General features: G+C 41.6%; 1 protein-coding gene across 4 annotated transcripts in view; it reads right to left on the bottom strand.

Annotated features, from left to right (window-relative positions):
• The window catches only part of HDAC9 (histone deacetylase 9), a 469,199-nt gene that overhangs the window by 139,808 nt on the left and 310,614 nt on the right, over nt 1-18,777 (bottom strand). For all 4 annotated transcript variants that reach the window (XM_083705231.1, XM_083705235.1, XM_083705232.1 and 1 more), the window contains one exon: nt 1,050-1,227. In XM_083705231.1, coding sequence (XP_083561357.1) covers nt 1,050-1,227 — 178 coding nt within the window. The remainder of the gene's footprint in view (nt 1-1,049; nt 1,228-18,777) is intronic.

The following is an 18,777-nucleotide window of genomic DNA, read 5'->3' as shown; positions in this document are numbered from 1 at the left end:
TATCAGGTCCATTAAAGTGAACCCACAGTGGGATGTGAAGAAAGTCAAGACAAGAATCAAACAGGCTTTAAAATGAGATCAAACCCAGTAAACGCTGCTATTTTGTAATTATAATTATTATTTGTTAAATTTACATGACGTCCTTCATCTGAAGATCTCAGGGCAGTTCACAAGATAAAAATAAAGGATAAAAGCACAAAATGAATAGCTAAAACCAAAACAAACCCATAACAATAATTATAGCCCAATGCAACCCAAATACATTTCACATATCATTCCTCATTATGGAAATTGTACTTTTTTTGTTTGCAAAAGTATCAACTTTCTATTATGGCTGAAATTTAGTGGACTTTAATCTCCGATACATTTGGATAAAAGGGAGAGTGTGGGATGTTACTGGGGTGGGGGGAAACCCACCCGCAAACCCTGAAGCCCCCTTCTTATCTCTCTGTAATTCAAAGAGCACATGCGTCAGCAAGCACCTACAAATACCACAAGCACATGCCAATCAGCCTTTGCTGAAAGCAGGTATCCCTTCCCCGTAACTGATCAGGTCATTTGTGTCTCGATTGTGGCTTTGCTTGTCACAGTGAAGAACAACACCTTCTGCATCAGTGAGTGGCATTCTTACTGGGGGCGAACGACGAGCCTCAGCGTTATATATACCCCAGTCATGCAATTTCATAAGGGTCTTGTTTCAACTTGGTGGTGGTCTCAACAGAGGCAAAAAAGAGGCAACATGGAGGGAGAAAGAAACAAAAGGGGGGGGTGGAAATGACATGAGTTGGGGAGGGAACCGAAATGCACCTGTTGCTCAAGTTATGGAGCCAAGTCAACGGTATTAATTTATGAGTGTGTGAATATTATCTCTTATCAGCTGCACTCGTTGACTGGCAGCCAATAAAGCATCATAAAGTCCAGTAGGATTGAGGTTAGAAATGAGTGCATTGCTACGGCTACAAGAGGCATTCGTGGCATTTAAATCAATTGATCCTACATGAAGCATGCATTTACTCCGCCTGTTAAGCAGAGCCTTCAGGGAGTCCTACCAGTCATGAAGCTATGAGCTACAGGCTGATCCACCGCTGGGTGAGGTAATGCTGGAGTCGCTGGGGAAGACTGTGTCCTGGCGATGGGCTGGCGCCTGTCCAACTGCGCCATGCCAACTGCAGCCATCTGAGCCCGGTACATTTGCAACTGCTGGATTCGCCGGCGCTCCAGGATCTGCTGTTGTCAGGAAAGAAGCACAGTGGAAAGAAATGTGAGAAGGGATGAAGCGGAAGACTGGAGGGAAATGTGTGCAAAGTAAACAAGGGTGGGCAAAGGCCCACCTGAGAGCTACTCAAAAAATCTGCCCAATAGATGTGTTCACACTGAACCTCTCCAAGTGCCCCTATTTTCCAGAGACAGCCCTGGAGTTACAGAAGCCGCCCCAGTTTCTGATTTGATCCCAGAATGTCTTGCTTTTCCTTAGGATGTCTCTATTGTCATCAGAGAAATGTTGGAGGATATGGAGCTATGTGGAACACACACCCCCACACACACACGAACCAAGGAGATAAGTAACTATAGAGCCTTTAGGAGACTTCTGAAGGTAACCCTGTACAGTGGTACCTCGAGTTAAGAACTTAATTCGTTCCAGAGGTCCGTTCTTAACCTGAAACTGTTCTTAACCTGAAGCAGCACTTTAGCTAATGGGCCCTCCTGCTGCCGCTGTGCCACTGGAGCATGATTTCTGTTCTTATCCTGAAGCAAAGTCCTTAACCTGAAGCACTATTTCTGGGTTAGCGGAGTCTGTAACCTGAAGCGTATGTAACCCGAGGTACCACTGTATAGGGAAGTTTTTTAATGTTTAATGTTTTATTATGTTTTTATATAGGTTGGAATAGGAGGTTCCCTATTTTCATTGGAGAAATGTTGAAGGGTATGTCAGAGGCTGCATCTCTTGCTAGGCCCAGAATAAGTTCTGCATCCTCCACCAGGTAGCTGCAGAAGAAAACTCCCATTAGGGGAATACAGAGACTGGAAAGGGATTCAGTAACAAGATCTCAAACGAGGCCACATGATCTAAACAGCTTCAGTACAGTTTCAGAGAGATGATTAGATAAGGTGGAGACTTCAGGAATGCTTATTGATTCAAGCAACAAATAATAAAATTATTTTCACAGTGACTCAGCCCTTAGGTATGACTCATATCAGTTTTCCAAATGCTCCAGTACAATTCTAATGCTCCATTGCAGAGCCCCACATGGGCTTTGACACACATGTGTAGCTCTTGTGCATGCAGGGTGTCATATATATTTCAATGAAGGGAACAGATCGTTGGAAAGAGAAAGGTTCATCGAGATCTACGTCTCCCATTGAAGTGAATGGAGTATTATTTCCACATCAGCAATGACCCCTTGGCTCCGTTCCCAGTTATTTAAAAAGTCCTTCACCATGTGAAAAGGGGCCCAAGCCTTACATCTAATAACTGTCACACTAACGTGGATTTAATAAAACAACAATTCTTTGTTCAAGGACTTTACATGGGAAAACTCTATTTCGGAATAATAGAACACATGATTTTACCCAGTAAAGTGGTCTCCTAATAAATCATATGCTATCTCAACAGGGTGTGAATAATACCATTGTGCTTCAGCCTGCTTATTCAATTCCTTGCTTGGGGATTCCGAATTATTAGGGTGCAACAGGCAGCTGGGGGGGGATGCTTTACTTGGGGAGGGGGAAATCCCGACGACTAGAAGTACAAGACACAAAATATTCCTCATAACCCCACCCAGCACCCCTGCAAAAACCACATCCAGCCACACACACTAATAATGTGGGAATATTTCCTTCACACACAAGCCCCAATTGCACTATATATAAGAATCATAGAATTGTCCAACGTGGGGCACGAACTCATAACCCTGGAATTAAGAGTTTCACACTCTACCGACAGAGCTATCTCAGGTCTTATCCTGACACTTTAAACAGTAACGACTTCTCCCAAAGAATGCTGGGTGCTTAGTTTGTTAAGGGTGCTTAGAGTCATTTGGGTACCCTTATTGCCTTCACTGCAATTCCCAGAGTCCCCCAGGAAGAGGGACTGACTGTTAACCACTCTGAGAATTGCAGCACTAATTTTGTACCTTTCTTGAGCACAGATGTGCACAAAACGTGTATAGATGCAAACTGAGAATCACTATAATTTAAATAGAAATTCTGTACATCTCAGCATCGTGGGAAAGACTGTGGTCGGGTAATCACTGTTGATGACCAACCTCAAGGTTCCTTTTCACCCTTCTTATTCTGCTTTGTTTTCAAAGAAATGCTTTTCCAATAGAGAACTGTCTGTAAATGGCCACCCTAAATTCATCTGACCCTCTCTCACTGCCATCTCTGCCCAAGGCAACTCCACTGAAGAGATCTTGGAAGCTATGGAGGTGCTTTTAATGTGTTCGCCATTTCTCAGGGAGTGGAATCGTTAGGGCATTGCTGTATTTAATGTGAGATCACTCATTGCCAGAGTGAGTTAATTTCGGGTTGGGCAGGGAGGAGTGGGGGTGTCTATACTTGCTGAGCTAGGTAGAATGAGAGGATCAAAATGTGGAAAATAAAATTAGGGCTGTGTTAGCACATACTATATTACAGGCTGTGCAGCACAGCAGAGTTTCCAGCTTCTGATGTCTCCAACTGATTTTGGACCAAGGAAAGCAGAATACATTTTAAAGTAATCATAGCAACTGAGACCAGTGGAATTATGTGGATGTACAGGAAAGCCCCAGTAAATGTTAATGGATATTCTGGCATTAGCAAGACTTGGGGGGGGGGGGGGGAGAGCAGGGAAGGAGATGAAATCCCAAGGGTGCACAAGGAAAGAGAGATTTTATTGGCCCAATGCACATTTTAAAAGCTCGCCGCTGCGTTCTCTTGTTGTCCTAACAGAATTACACCACATAATGGCATGCTTTCAAAGTACCCCCGAAGAATTTTAATTCAAAGTGCACTTTGAATAAATAAAATATTTATTTTTGTGCACCCCATGGGGTTTCACTGCCCCCCCCCATTTATTTCCCTGTTATTGGTACTGCCTTCTCTTTCTTTGGTTTCTTTAGCTTGTGATTGGCCTCAAAGGCAAAGGCAAATTAGTGAGCGATCAAAGCATTAAATCAATTCTCCTATTTGGAGCATCAGGAAGATGCTATGAAATTGGCTTTTGTCCTCTCTCTCTCTCTCTGTGTGTGTGTGTTTGTGTGTAATGACTGCTGCACTATCTTAAAAATCAAACCATAAGTAGATCAAGGACTTCTGCTGGCACTTTGGCACTGGGGCCTGTTTCTGTACCCCCACAAGAACAATTCCATTACACTACTAAATAAACCAGTTTTCATTACATCCAGCTTTTTTAGCATTCACTCTTCCCAAAATTAAAGCCGTTCCAGAATTTATTTATTTTTTCATCATTCACTGAGAGAGAATCATAAATCAATTGTTTCGTTGTGCAGTTTCGGATCACGTAACACACCACGACAACAGTTTCCTAAGTACACACCACACTCTTGAGGAAAGCCACAATGTGGGACAAACATACATGCAATGTGTAAATGTGGTGGGAAGCCATGCAGGAGATAGTCATGAAATAGACACATATGAGTCTGCCGCACATTCTGGTGCGCAGTGTGCTCTTCCTACATAGAAGTGGTGTTTCTGTAAGAAATTGTCTTAGTTAAGGTATTCCAAAGAGGGGAGTTAAGCAACACCACCTTAGTTCTTTTCTGAGGATGTGAGAACTTAGATTACAGGCTGTAATCCTGGAGACAGTTACTAGGGAGTAACTCCCATTTAACTCAGTGGGATTTTCTGAGAAGGCATATACAGTCGTACCTTGGAAGTCAAACAGAATCCGTTCCATTTGAGATTTACGGCATGTAATGCCTTGAAAGAAAATTTTATGAAAATGATATATAGGTGGTACATGACTCCAGTCAAGCTTGCAAAAATATATCATGTGTCTGACAATAAATGTTGGAAGTGTAAAGAAGCTGAAGGAACATTCTTTCACCTCTGGTGGACTTGCCCCAGAGTGAAGGCTTTCTAGGAAATGATATATAATGAGCTGAAAAAGGTATTTAAGTATACCTTCCCTAAGAAACCAGAGGCCTTTCTTTTGGGCATTGTCGGCCAGAGTGTGCAAAAGAAGGATCGAATCTTTTTTATGTATGCTACAACAGCAGCAAGGATACTCATCGCTAAAGGCTGGAAAACTCAAGATTTGCCCACACTGGAAGGGTGGCAGATGCAACTGATGGACTATATGGAACTGGCTGAGATGACTGGCAGAATCTGAGACCTGGGAGAAGAACTGGTGGAGGAGAACTGGAAGAAATTTAAGGACTATTTACAAAAACATTGCAAATTGTATGAATGTTAAGAAAGATGTAAGATTTATATTAACATGGCTCCAATAAATTAGTAATAAGGAATATAAATTTGATTGTAAATGAAAGAAAGGATAAATTTTGGATTAACAATATTTTATAATTAAGCTCTAATAATTTTGAGACCTTAATATTGGAAAACTTTATTATATAAATTAAAATAAGTTAATAATTTGCTGTTAAAATTTTTGAGTTTAGAAAGCAGGAACAAGAGGTGTGAGGAAGTCCAAGGAAGTGTATGAAATATGGATACTGGAAAATGTTATGTTATTATGTGTTCTTTATTGTTAAACAGAAACCTAATAAAAATTATTTTTTTTTTAAAAAAAGGAAATCAGAATCCGTTCCAGAAGTCCGTTCGACTTTCAAAATTTTCAAAACCAAAGCGCAGCTTCTGATTGGAAGCTGCAGAAGCCTCGTCAGACATTCGGCTTCCAAAAATAGTTTGCAACTGGAACAGTCACTTCCGGGTTTACAGCATTCAGAAGCCAAAATATTCGAGAACTATGCTGTTTGAAAACCAAGGTATGACTGTATAGGATTGTACCAGTAACCTGCAATCCTCTGTCCACTGACCTAGGAGTAAGTCGACTGAACTCAGCCAGACATGCTTCTGAGTAGACATTCACATGAGTATGCTGTTAATCTAGACTCCTATGAACATTTGCTTAGGAGAAAGATCAGTTGAGCTCCCTGGGGTTTACTTCTGAGCAGGCATGCATCTGATGGTGTTACTACTTTTTTTAAGCTGCAATACATACCATACCATACATACATACAACAATATTTACTTGTTGAGGGGATCTGTGCTGTGTTTTATCAAAACCAAATCTGGGTATGGAACGAGATCTAATTATTACATATGCTCTTCCATCTTGCCCATGCGTGTTCAATGGATCATGCAAGTGTGATTAATTTTTCAATATAAGTTTTAACTATACATGGTAAGAGGACGAAGACCTGAAATCCCAGATCGTGCAAAATGTTGATTCTAATTGTTCTGTTTAGCTGGCCTTGGCTTGTGACAAGTTTGGTATTTTACAGATTTCCTACCTGCCACCCTCCCTTTTAGCAAGTGAAGTTACACAGATGACTCTTCTTGAAGCTCACCTCTTTATTCCTAATTATCTTGGCCCTGTGTTCACTCAATGAAATACTGCCGTTGTCCCTGAGAGTTCTCATTCGGGATGAGTGACAAACTAAATTATCCAGCATTTCGATATGTAAAAAGAAAACCTCACTGAAAGGCAACCATGCATTTTAATTTTTTTTGCTACCAACAGATTTTTTCACTGCTGTATTGGCACTGATCCATAACTTGATGACAGAAACTGCAACAATACCCAGAGGGTCACAGGTAGTATACAATAACTAGATAAGAACAGTGATCTATACACAATACTAGCCATTGGTGATGATAGTGTCTTTTTAGCTATGCTATGCTAATTTAGATTGTAGGTGGAGCTAAATCTGCTTTTCCAGTTAGGTCTGCCTTGCACAGAATTAAATTTGCTAAGACAATCTAGGTCAGCAGCTTCAGCTCTCTTCATTGGAGACTTTGGGGTCAACAAGGGAGTGACCCGGGAGACTGAAATGTTTCCCCACTAGTTTCTGAATGCTGCCATTTTTAATAATGCCTCTTTTATTTGCTGTATTAAAATATTTGCACCCTGCTTTTCCAAAGAAAAATCAAAGTGATCTACAATTAAAAAGGCAAAGGCACTGTAAAAACAACATCATTAACAAAAATACCCAAAAAGCAACAGATGAGCCACTTATGAAACAACCAACCCAAAATTATTTGAGTGAGGACTACGTTCAAAATAAATATGGCAATTGTTTTTGTTCGGGCTTGAGGATGCCTCAAACAAAGATGAGGTTTAAGATGCTGTCCTATTTGATGAAAGAGTCTTGTTTGAAAATGAAACCATTTTATATTAGTGCAAACTGGCAGTTATAAGTACTCCCTCCATAGCTGAAAGAATGTTTCATGGCCATAGAATGCCTCTCAAAACCCCTTGCTGGGACTCACAATGGAGGAAGTAAGTTGTTGCTCTCAAGTGCTGCTTGAGGGCTTCCTACGGGCATCTGGTTGGCCACTGTGAGAAGAGGAGAATACGGTCCTTTGGTCCTCTCCAGCAGGACTCTTCTTCTGGAAGGGACTACCCACTGGGACTGATATCATATTTCATTGTTCTGTGTTATGTACCCAGAAGGTAAAACTGGGATCTGCACAACTGATTAAACGGCTGCTGAGGAAACAGTCAAAGATGAATGCCGGATTCGTGGTTAGGCAATATAAGCCACAACTGGGATTCCTAAAGTGGTTTAACCACCAGAGAGCATTGTGTGGGGTGTGAATCAATGGTTCACCCTTTCAAGCCCCTCTCATGTTTGCTTATCATATGACAGGAAAGCGGGAGCAATTTAAAATGCCTAGAACGTCTACCACATGAGGAGTTTAATTGCTATGTATGGTACACCATAGTGGGATATTTGCAAGTGCCCTCCGAGTGATACATATCATTCAGAATAATGAGTCCAGTACATAGACTCAAGACCTAAAATGGCTGACCACAGAGCCTCTCTGTTCCTCAGACTCTGTAATTGCTCTAGATTCTCTCCTATTGAGAGCTCTGTATTTCAACAGCCTCGAGTTTTCTTCCTATAGCTTTATCTATATTGCTATTGATTATCTAGCTAGATACAGGTTTAAATCTACACACAGAGAGAGCTGAATTTCAACCTTCATAATAAGAGTTCCCTTTTAAAAAGAGAGACATTGAAATTCACCCTTAGTTCTCCTGCATGTGGAAACATGGAAAGCACAAGAGCAGTGTAGGTTTGTGACAGACTTATGACATGTTGTAGCAAAAGGAAATCTTCCTAGATCTATCCATGACATGCTTTGTGCCACCAGTTACTTTCAAAAGCACACCAGAGATGTTCTCCTGGGTGATTTTCCTAAGTTGCCTCACTTGGTGGTAGTTACTCAGAAGCCTAATGCTGCCCTCAACCTGCATTGCTTTTGTATGGAACATTTTTACATCAGTGTCCTTACTTTCTTTCCTATGTACAGCGCCTGGTGGTCCCTATGTCCTGGTAGAATGTCATTGGCTTCATTTAAATCCTCCAAAATAACAGAGACGTTCTCAGCCAGTAAGTCCTGGTGAGTCAGTTTGCTAGCTATAACCGCCGGGGAGAGTGAATTGTTATCTGAGTCAGGGGTCGTGATGGAGGCAGGGAGTATCTCAACTATCACCATGGAAGCACTGGTACGGCCATGAGCAAGGGTAGCTACAAAGTGCTAGCAGAGGTGCTGTCTACTCCACCTCAAGAAATCAAGATAGTTATCCAAAAATTGCAGAGATGTCCTTCTCCATTCAGCTGCTAACTAGCAAGCTACCTCCCTGGCTATCACTAGTGCACAATAGTATTCATAAGGTGATTCAGATATGCTTCTCAACATTTGCCATTCCCAAATAACAGGGATCAAGTAGACCTGGGTTGTCTGAAGAGGTCCAGCAAGCAAGGAACATCTTCAGCTATATAGCACATAAAACTCCTCAGTTTCTCCACTTGACACAAATAAGGGACTTAAGATTTGTCCCATCATGAACAACCATAATTTTTGGAGAACTAGTCTGAAGCAATGGATGATTAGCTACTTTGAAAACCTTGTTCCTTTGAGATTTAAGCCGGGTTGACCTTGTAGCTAATTATGCAGCCCGGTGTCTTTGAGAATCGCCAGCATTCCTGATTGCAGTCCCCGGGCCTTTGCCTGCTCAAATTAAGGGAAGGACAGGAGATCAGCCAATTGCCTAAGGGTCTGTTTCCAGTGTGGTTGATCAAGGCACACAATGTCGACAAAAATCCCCATGAGTGGAAAGGGTGGATTCACTGGGATTGATTATCCGTGTTGCGTGTCTGTTATGCAGTTGAATCAGGGAACGGTCCGCGAGTAGTTCTTTTGTCATTCCAAAGAGGAATTGCTATTCCTTGCAATGCATCTTTTAATGAAGACCCTTTGCATTCTGTACATTCATCATGTATGTCTCACCAGCTCGTTCAACCACTAACTCCCAACTGGCATGAGTGGCATGAATTTTGGCAACATGCCTTCCATTCTTTTGGCTTTTGGCACATGGGACTGATGAATATCAGCAGAAACATTCAGAGGCACCCACAAAGAAGAAACGGTTTATATCATAAATGTTCAAGTGCACAATACTCAAGGCACCTTGAATGAGATGAACTTTGCAATTTTTGGGTGGTGGTGGTGAATCAAGGTTCAGAGTTTGAGTGCAGTGCATATGCCAGTTCCCCCCAGCCAAACATTTCAGAGAGTATCAGCACAATGGTCCAATTATTGACAATTTTAATAATGTTTTGATAATTTAATAATGTTTTGTGGATGTGTTAACTGATTTTATTATGATTTATTATGATTTTGGATGTTCTATGACATTCCTTGATATACAGGATTATAAACAAACAAACAGAGAAACAAGAGGAACTGGGAGCCAGGAAGTTCTCCAGAAGATCAGAGTTGAGGGATGAAGCCAGGCCTGGAGACCAGGTTGGGCTCATCACAGGAATAAGATAGGAAATATTGTACAAATGAGTGGCTGAGTGCTCTGTGACTTTTGGGATCTTAAGGAGCCCATGCACACATTTCTGCATAGACTCAAAGCATAATCATCATCATCATTAGGTGGTGCAAATTCCTTCACCATAGATGATGACAGAAAGATAAATCAGCAGGAGTTTTGCCGGACACAGTTTCTCCTTCCCTTCTATTCTGAGCATGGAAAAGGGAGAAGCACAGCAGTGGCCTCTGACCCAGGCAGATACAGAAGCAGGTGGTCTCTGTTGTACTAATAAAAGGGACTTTGCTGAGGAAAAGATGGATGGAGAGATGATGGAAGAATGAATAGGAAGTCCTGGGGCTGTTTGTTATTGTGTTTATTTGTTGTAGAGAATGGCTTATTCCTTTACTTTGTTTCCTAGCTAACAGCGAGAGGGCAGGTTTCAAGCTGGCAAAGAAGTTGAGGAGATTTGGGAGTCGACAGCTCAGCTGCAGGACAGGAACAGCTGGTTTTCCTTGGCCTCTCCTTAAGTGCCCTTCCCAACTGTTGCTCTTTTTGACTATATGGCCAGCTAACTGCAGCTTGGCAGGATTCTTACAATAAGTCATCAGAGTGGTAAGGAGAGTTGAGTCTTTGTCAAGGTGGCATTAAAAGGATTGAGGGCCCTGGTGCTGTTTCTAAAATCCCCCCTTCCCTACAAAATGAATATACAATATGGACTAAAATAATATTATTGAGCTAAAGTGCATTTATTTTGTCTTCCTATATAAATAAAAATGTATGCTATCGTCACACTCTGCAGTTTGTGTGCAGCCGTGCCAATGGCAGCATGAGGAACGACAAGCAGGCCATTTAACAGAGGTGGGGTGTTTCACAGATATTTAGCAAACCACTGTGTGGGAGTACCTCCCCCTCAAATAAATGAGCTGTGGGGAGAATAGGCAAAGGAGTTGGTGAGGTGTAAAGGGAGGGGGTTTGGTCAGGTGTGGGGGAGGGGCAGGCAGGGTTGGAGAGTGGAGCAAGCAGGAATGGCACTCTCTAGTCAGAAATCTTTGTACACTGCAACACATGAAGATGGAGATGATGAAACATGAAGTGGGTTAAATGACAAGGAGTGGAGACAAACTTGCAGACATTTACAGGTTCTTAAATAGAGGTTGGAATTGTGGCCTTGGCATATTTAGGAGCCTGTAGACGTTTTGGCCAAGAAACCAATAAAAAATAAATGTCAGAACAATTTTTAAAATAATAATAATTAATTAATTAAATTCATAAATAAACCAGACAGGCAGTGATCGTTTCAGGCACATCCATCACACCAAAACTGGAAGTAACCTGAAAATGTCACAAAAATGGCAGAACAGAGCAGGAAGGGGGCAGAATGGGGTGCTTGCAGGCTTTTTCAATGGTGTTTCAAATATACGTGATTTCACTGTAATTAATTTAATTTTAATTAAGTCATAATTAAAACTGCAGTGCCTGTGATTCTGTTGGACTCAGTTGGATCAAAGAACACTAATGAAAGAACACTTCTGGCACTGCTGTTGTTGGACTCCAACTCCCATCAGCTCCAGCCAGTGTAACCAATAGTCAGAGAGATTATGAGAGTTGTAGTTCAGCATCATCACAAGTTCTCCATTTTTGCTTTATGATGCAAATCACAAAGCCAGCACAGATGTTACTGCAGGCAATTTACTTGCAGGTAATTATGGTATTTTTCTGTGTATAAGGCTAGGTTTTCCCCCTAAAAAATAATGTCAAAAATTAGGGGGTGTCTTATACACAGGGACATCTCCCCCCATTTTCTTAAATCTGAGTCCCCAAAAATAGGGGGCATCTTATACATGGGGGCAACTTATAGACGGAAAAATACGGTAACTCTTGCTGCTAGCTAGAGGTCTGCCTATTCATGGGACTGGTGTGACTTAATGAAGAATATGTCTCATCCGTGATTAGAAAAAGCCACATCCTGTAGAAAGGGAAGTGTGTGGATATCAGGACACAAGGGCAGTAAAGGCAAAGGAATATAAATGAGTGGCTTCTAGACTCTTAAAACCCAGCCGAAATGTTTTAGAAGTGGAGATGGCAATAGATGCAGCTAAGATGCAGCTAACTCCAGCTAAGATGGGAAAGCCCCCTTCCTGCCTCAGATCCTGGTAGGGATGGATGGAGTACTCTCTTTCTGGGCTGTGTCAATTTCACATGTGTTTATTCCTAAGTCTGTTCCATTCCCACATTAATCTGCATATTTCTAAAGAAAATAAAAACCACACAACATTCTTATTTAAATATGTACTTAAATGTGTGTTTTAAAATGCATACCCACATATGTACTTTTTCACAAGATACCTATTTAAATCCACATTTTAACCTCTGGTTACGTACTTAATTCATTCCGGAGGTCAGTTCTTAACCTGAAACTGTTGCTGCCACGCCCCCGGAGCACAATTTCTGTTCTCATCATGAAGCAAAGTTCTTAACCTGAAGCACTATTTCTGGGTTAGCAGAGTCTGTAACCTGAAGCGTATGTAACCTGAAATGTATGTAACCCGAGGTAGCAACGTAAATGCAATTCCAAAACTATTTTACCCCCAAACACACCCCTTTCCATGCATTTTGGCATGCTTATAGAGCCAAGAATTGTATTGCAAAATTCAGAGAAGTGTGAATCCTGAAGGCTAATTCAACATTAGTCTCAGAAGTGCACATTAGGTCAGGTTGCAATAAAATTTGGGCCAAACATAATCACCCTCCATCCCTTGAACATAGCATTTCTAGAAAGCAGCTATATTCACCCTTCTTCTGTGAATGGATAAGTCCTCATTCTGGACCACAATGTTTGGAGTTACAACCCTTTTGGTTGCGTTTAGATGCATGAGAGGAAGATACAAATTCTCAGCAGGATGTACAGCAATGGAAGAAAGGGAGGAGATTCTAGAAAGGAAAATGGAGGCATTAAGGGTGCCACCCATGCATATTCTCCAGTTGGTGTCTGAATAAGTACCAAACAAGGTTCCAGGTTCCTATAGACGGAACATGAGAAATAGCAGGCACTGAATGTGATGCTTCAGAAAGCAAACATGCACTTGGAAAGCTTAATAACAATCATTTTAATAATTTAATAATAATAATTTTATTGCTGACAGCCTGCCCATTTGCATTATTTGATCACATGCTCTGCAACAGCCAACCTTACCAGGGGCGCCGACTTATAAAAAATATTGGGGGGGCCCAAGACCTCCAAACCGCTGCTGCTGGGGGAACGAAAGGGTCGAGCCCCGGGCTGCCCCGACCTTAAGTGAACCTGTGAGGGCCCGCCCTTTGCGGCAGCCGATTGGCTGCCGCCGTGGGCGGTGAATATTAATGAGCTAGGGGGAAGCCCCGCGAGATTGTTGATGGGTCGAGAGCCCGCAACCCCACCCCCTCTCTAGATCGGGAGTGGCTTTGTTTTAACTCATTACTGAATGTATTTTAAAAGGTAACTATCGTCAAACAAGGAAAATAAAAAATACCAACATAATTTTGTGATTTTACAAAGCATAATATAACAAATAATTTTCTTAAATTATTGGAGGGGCGGAGCCCCCCCAAATGAATTTTTGAGGGGGCTCGGGCCACCTCAGGCCCCATGGAGTCGGCGCCTATGAACCTTACTAGTTCATTCCAGAGTTCTCCCCTTCCTCAGATGGACTAGTTCCATGGGCTTTGACATACTGTCTAGACTCGGAACGCATCCATCACCAGCACTACATCTAACAAGTCTTTTCAAGGTCAAGACATGGATTAGCTATCTGTTAACACCAGTTTAGCCTCCCTGCTGGTTTAATGGGATGGATTTATTCCAATCCCTTCAAGGAATGCTTATGGGCAGAGTGGGGATTCTAATCTGTGTTAGTAGATTAAGAGAATGATGGAGAGTGGTATTTATTCTAAATTTAATTAGCATGAAGCACAAGGATGTGTACGCAGCAGAAGGTTAAGAGCCTCTGGTCTCAAAACATATTTGAATGTAAACTTGGCAAAAGCCCTGCAGATGATCGAGCCTGTAATGTAATTACGGTCTGTTTTTATCAGACTTGGAAATTCTCCTTTTAACTTTGTATGGATGCGGAGATTTTCCGATACCCAAGCTTTATTTTTGTATATAGATATTTTTTTAAAACCCACATATTTCAAAACATTTGGCTGCCTGAAATGGAAGACATACAACTTCCCCCCTCCCACTCCACCAGCTAATTTGCTTGCTCCCTTCTACTCTTGGAAAGTTATTGCGCAATTTTTAATATATTATATTTAACATCCAGTTAGACACATTGGTTCATCAGTGCCCAGCTTTTTGGAGCTTCTGTGTACTTTATAACAAAACTCTGAAGAATGCTTCCATAGGCATCCTGCCAAAAGATCAACTTGCTACAAAAATGGTGAAATCTTTCCACTGAGCTATCTCTCTGTTGCTTTGCTGTGATGCAACTGACTGACTTAGAAGACGAGGGGAGGAGGGGAGGATATTTATTCCTTCTCCAGGGCGGGAAAAACAAAGGAACTTCTATCCTGCCATCACCCCAAACACTGTGATGCCATCAAGACAACTAAAAGCCAAAAGAGAATTGCTTAAGTAAGCAAACCAGCCTCTTCCACGCTAAAAACACAGCAGCAGCGTCTATCTATTTGCTGACCACAAGAACTGTTTTGGCAAGGGCTGCCTCCATCCAACCAACAGGCCACTACAGGGCACTCGCCGCAAGGCAGCAAAAACCCTCATTGGAATAATTCTTTGCAGATGGCAGGGACCGGAAGTTTCAAGAAGGGGGGAAATGAAAGCCATTCACTCTTGCAATGACATGGACCTTTGATACCCACACAGTTATTTGGGCAGAGAGAGGCAAGGTCAGGAAGGCACATCAAGATTGGTGATTAGAGAAATACTATATCAGCAAAGTGTGGTGAGCTATTAAAAGAAAATGCAGCTTCTATGATGGTGTGGCAAAGGCTTCCCAGAAGCTATTTGTATTAGATATTGAGTTAAGCATAACTTATTTAGCCCTGGCATTCCAGAAAACATTTTGATGTGAGCTACTGCAGGAAAGTAAACACAAAAGGAAAGAGGAAACAAGACTGATCCCAAACAGATAAATTTTTTGTAATTTAATTTTCCGAAGCCGTGCATTTTTAAAGAGCATCGAGACGAAGGAATTTTCATAGGATACTTTCAACTTGGGGGCAAATAAGCCCCTATCTAGTTACTTTGGCTGTTCAAAAAGAAACAAGGGGAAGGCATACATGCAGTGGCATTTTAAAAATAAAAATAAAAAACATCTGTATATGTATTGTCACAGTTGGACAATTGTAATGTGGAAGTGAGTAGGGTACCTTTTAATGGCTTATCCCTTTTGAAGCATAATTTAACAGACAGAACACCCCCCCCCCAGAAGAATCTCAGTACCTTCCAATGTCCAAAGACAAAGAGCAAATGATCCCTTAAAGCATACACTTTAAGGTTAGGTTTAGGAGATGATGACAGCAAGGCCATGTCCAGAGAGAATCAGCCAGCACCCCAAAATGCTGTTAGTTTACAGAGCCTAAATTCAGCTCTCTGCCTCTTTCTCATTTGCCTTAATCCCGTTTAAAAGCCGCCTCCTGCCCTCTTTGTTTCATTTACAGATACCTACATGATCTCATCCTTAGTTGAAAGTGAAGGTGGGCATTGTTGCTTTTGTCCCTTTCAGAAGACATAAGAAAGATATCTAACCATGATTTCCCATGGAGACAAATCACCTGTAAGTTCCCTAACAAAAGAGACACTTGCCAATTTTGCCCAGGCTCCTGAGATTTTTAAATCCTTCATGTCCAGACTCCCTCATTCCCGCAACAATGTGTGTGCATGCATGAGTGTGCACATGTGTGCAAATTAACTCATCAAATCAGCATTATTATTAATATTATTATTATTATTATTATTTATTTATTTATTTATTTATTTATTTATACGCCACCCATCTGGCTGGGTTTCCCCAGTCACTCTGAGCAGCTCCCAACAGAATCTTAAAAAAATGCAACCCCACCTCTACAAAAACAAATATGCCATGAAATAAGAAAGATTTTGGATCAGGGGCGACAACCATGTACAAATTAGGGAGCTGGCCCTCTAGAGAGTAGGTTCTCACAAGCAAAGGAGTTTTTGTTGGGTGATCTGTTCATATAGTTCACAATCGCAGCACACAGCAAGAGTTTTATTATGAGTAAGGGGTTAGCTTTAAGGAAATGTCTATGTTTCTGTTGAACGCTTGAATGGTAAATAAATAAAAGCCTCGTCATTTCACTGCAATCAGCAAGAGCTTCACCAGGAGAAAAGGGCTAAGATTGAAGATGCTTGGTGCATTTGATTACAAAGCAGCTGCAAAGCCACCTGGACAGCCTAAACATCGGCCATGTATGTGCAAAATCTTATTTTCCATTCTGAGCCAGAGAAGATATTCCAGGCCAAAATAAGGTTCAGTTCATAATGCAGCCAAGCATTAGGAGCTGGGCATATCCATGTGCCAAACCTGGTAATTACAAACCTTGGTAACATGTCTAGGGCTTTCTCTTCCTGCCTATGTATATATCCATCCATCATAATCTGTGCAGCCAGATATTCAGGCCCTTAACGTACCAATTTTGCAGCATTTGGACAGGCCAGTAGCCAGCAGGAAGATCAGGAGCTGACGCTTTGCAAGATTCACAAAGCATGTGATTTGGAAAAAAACTGTGTTAGAGTGCAACACTGACATCCTGTTGCAAATGGTTGTACAGTAATAGAAAATTGCTGCTTCGGAGATCCTGCAATTCTCAGCCCCAATTCTCACACACTGTGACCAATAATGGAATTTTTAAAAATAAGATATCTCCACCCCAAGCACCCAATTGGCTTGCTCCACTGCTGTTCATACACATTTCTCTTAGGGCTTCTGCTGAAATGATCCTGCAGGGCTGACTCAAATCATTACTTCACTGTTGGTACCTAAATGTGCCTAGATATGCAGATTCAAAATAGGAAAATTTCCATTTGCTGCAGCTATTGTAAATAGCATTCCATCTGTATTTCTGTTGGACCACAGTAAAATTTTAATCACTGGGACTGTGAATTAGACACACATTTATGCTGTTGGGTTTTTTGTTTTTTTTAGAACCCCAACCTTCTTCCAAGAAAGTAGCTTTTCTTTATTCGGCTGTTAAACTATCTCTTATTCCTTATGATATCTCAAAAAAGGCATCTGCAGTGAGGTTTCTGAAAATGCAAATATATTGAAATGTATTCAGTTTGATTGATTTAATCAACTGAAAGACAGATGATAAAGCGACTCAGAAACGCTTTCATTGCTCGACAGCCCGGCTATTTTGGATGGCAACTAAATATGCTGGCCAGGAGCCAAGGGAAATGTATAGAGATGAAATCCCTGTTGCTTTGGAAACAGCTGTTTCTAAGGGGCACTGGGATCTGCTGGTGATCTTTAAAATCAGTGCCCTGCAACATTTTCTGCCTTTTACATAGTTTTGCCGGGCTGTGGTAATTGGCAGGATGGCCCCCTCACGGCCCAAGTGCTAGGAATGGCATGGTGTCTATATTCAAGCCATGCTCCTCTCATTTCCGAAGCTGCTGCTCTTCTGGGGTACAGGAAGAATCTGGCAGGAACCATTGTGGAGAGCCTAATTGCACAAAGCTTATTCCTCAGAGGTCACTTCTAGGATAAATGTTAGTCTAATTAATATGTTCAAGCTTTCCTTTGCCACAAAGTTATATACTGAAGTTATATACCTCATGATTGGATCAAACATCTGCTCAAGTCTGTGGAAAGACTTTCAGAGAAGTGGGGAGGGTGTTAGTCGAGTACAGAGACCCTTGTTGCAATGGTTTGCATTATTTCCCCATCTTTCCTAAACGTCTACACATCTCATTTGCCCAGATTCTCATATACTTTTTCTCCTCCAACGTTTTTGTCTCTCTTCCATAACTGTTCCTCAATACAACCCAAACCCCAGGTCTGCTGGGACAAGCACATTTGGAAGAGGTGGAACCTGGGCAGTTCCTGGCTGATTTCAGACTCTGCCCATGTAATTCCCACATCCTGGTTGAGCCAGGAATATACCAACCTTAAGATCCTCAACCCAGCTCAGCTGGCGCTATGTTGGCTCAGCTGGCAGAACTCCCCCAAAAGGGGCATTGTGTGGGCACTTGTGGATACAGTACAACTCAACTTAAACCACTTCCCTTTCCTGAAATGGATGTGGTTCATGTAAGATTTTGATGACCCATCAGTTAAAGAGGCAAGTAATGACATTTGGCAATTAGTAACAGGGGGAGAAAATACCAGTGAAATTCTCATTGGGGAGATGGTGCAGGGTTGTTTTTGTATGTGTGCCTACCTTGCTTAGAATGTGGCAGGGTTTTTGAGTGCCCTTTCCTTCATTCTACAAACCATGTATCTGGTGGTCTGCATTCTGCAGCCTTCCTGGGTGACCATGTTTCTGAAATAGCCAATGGATGTCCTCGACTGAGCTTTCATCTAAGTTTTGAGAAGCTGAGAAGGCTGCCTGTTATACCCTGGACAGCTGTTAATTGTTTGTTTCTAAAATGAAGTCTTAATTTATTTATTTTTTAAGAAATCAGAGCAGAAACTTTCTAAACGTAAAAGCAAGGATTTCTCCTTTTAAATAAAACCAGTAAGTGTGTCAGTCTCAGGCACTTACTAGCTAGCCTCTTTGGCTTTCTTTGATTCAATTTAAAT

Source organism: Podarcis gaigeae, assembly GCF_964106915.1.
Source record: "Podarcis gaigeae genome assembly, chromosome: 12".
Lineage (NCBI taxonomy): Eukaryota > Metazoa > Chordata > Lepidosauria > Squamata > Lacertidae > Podarcis > Podarcis gaigeae.
This window is presented reverse-complemented; position numbering and strand designations above follow the sequence as displayed.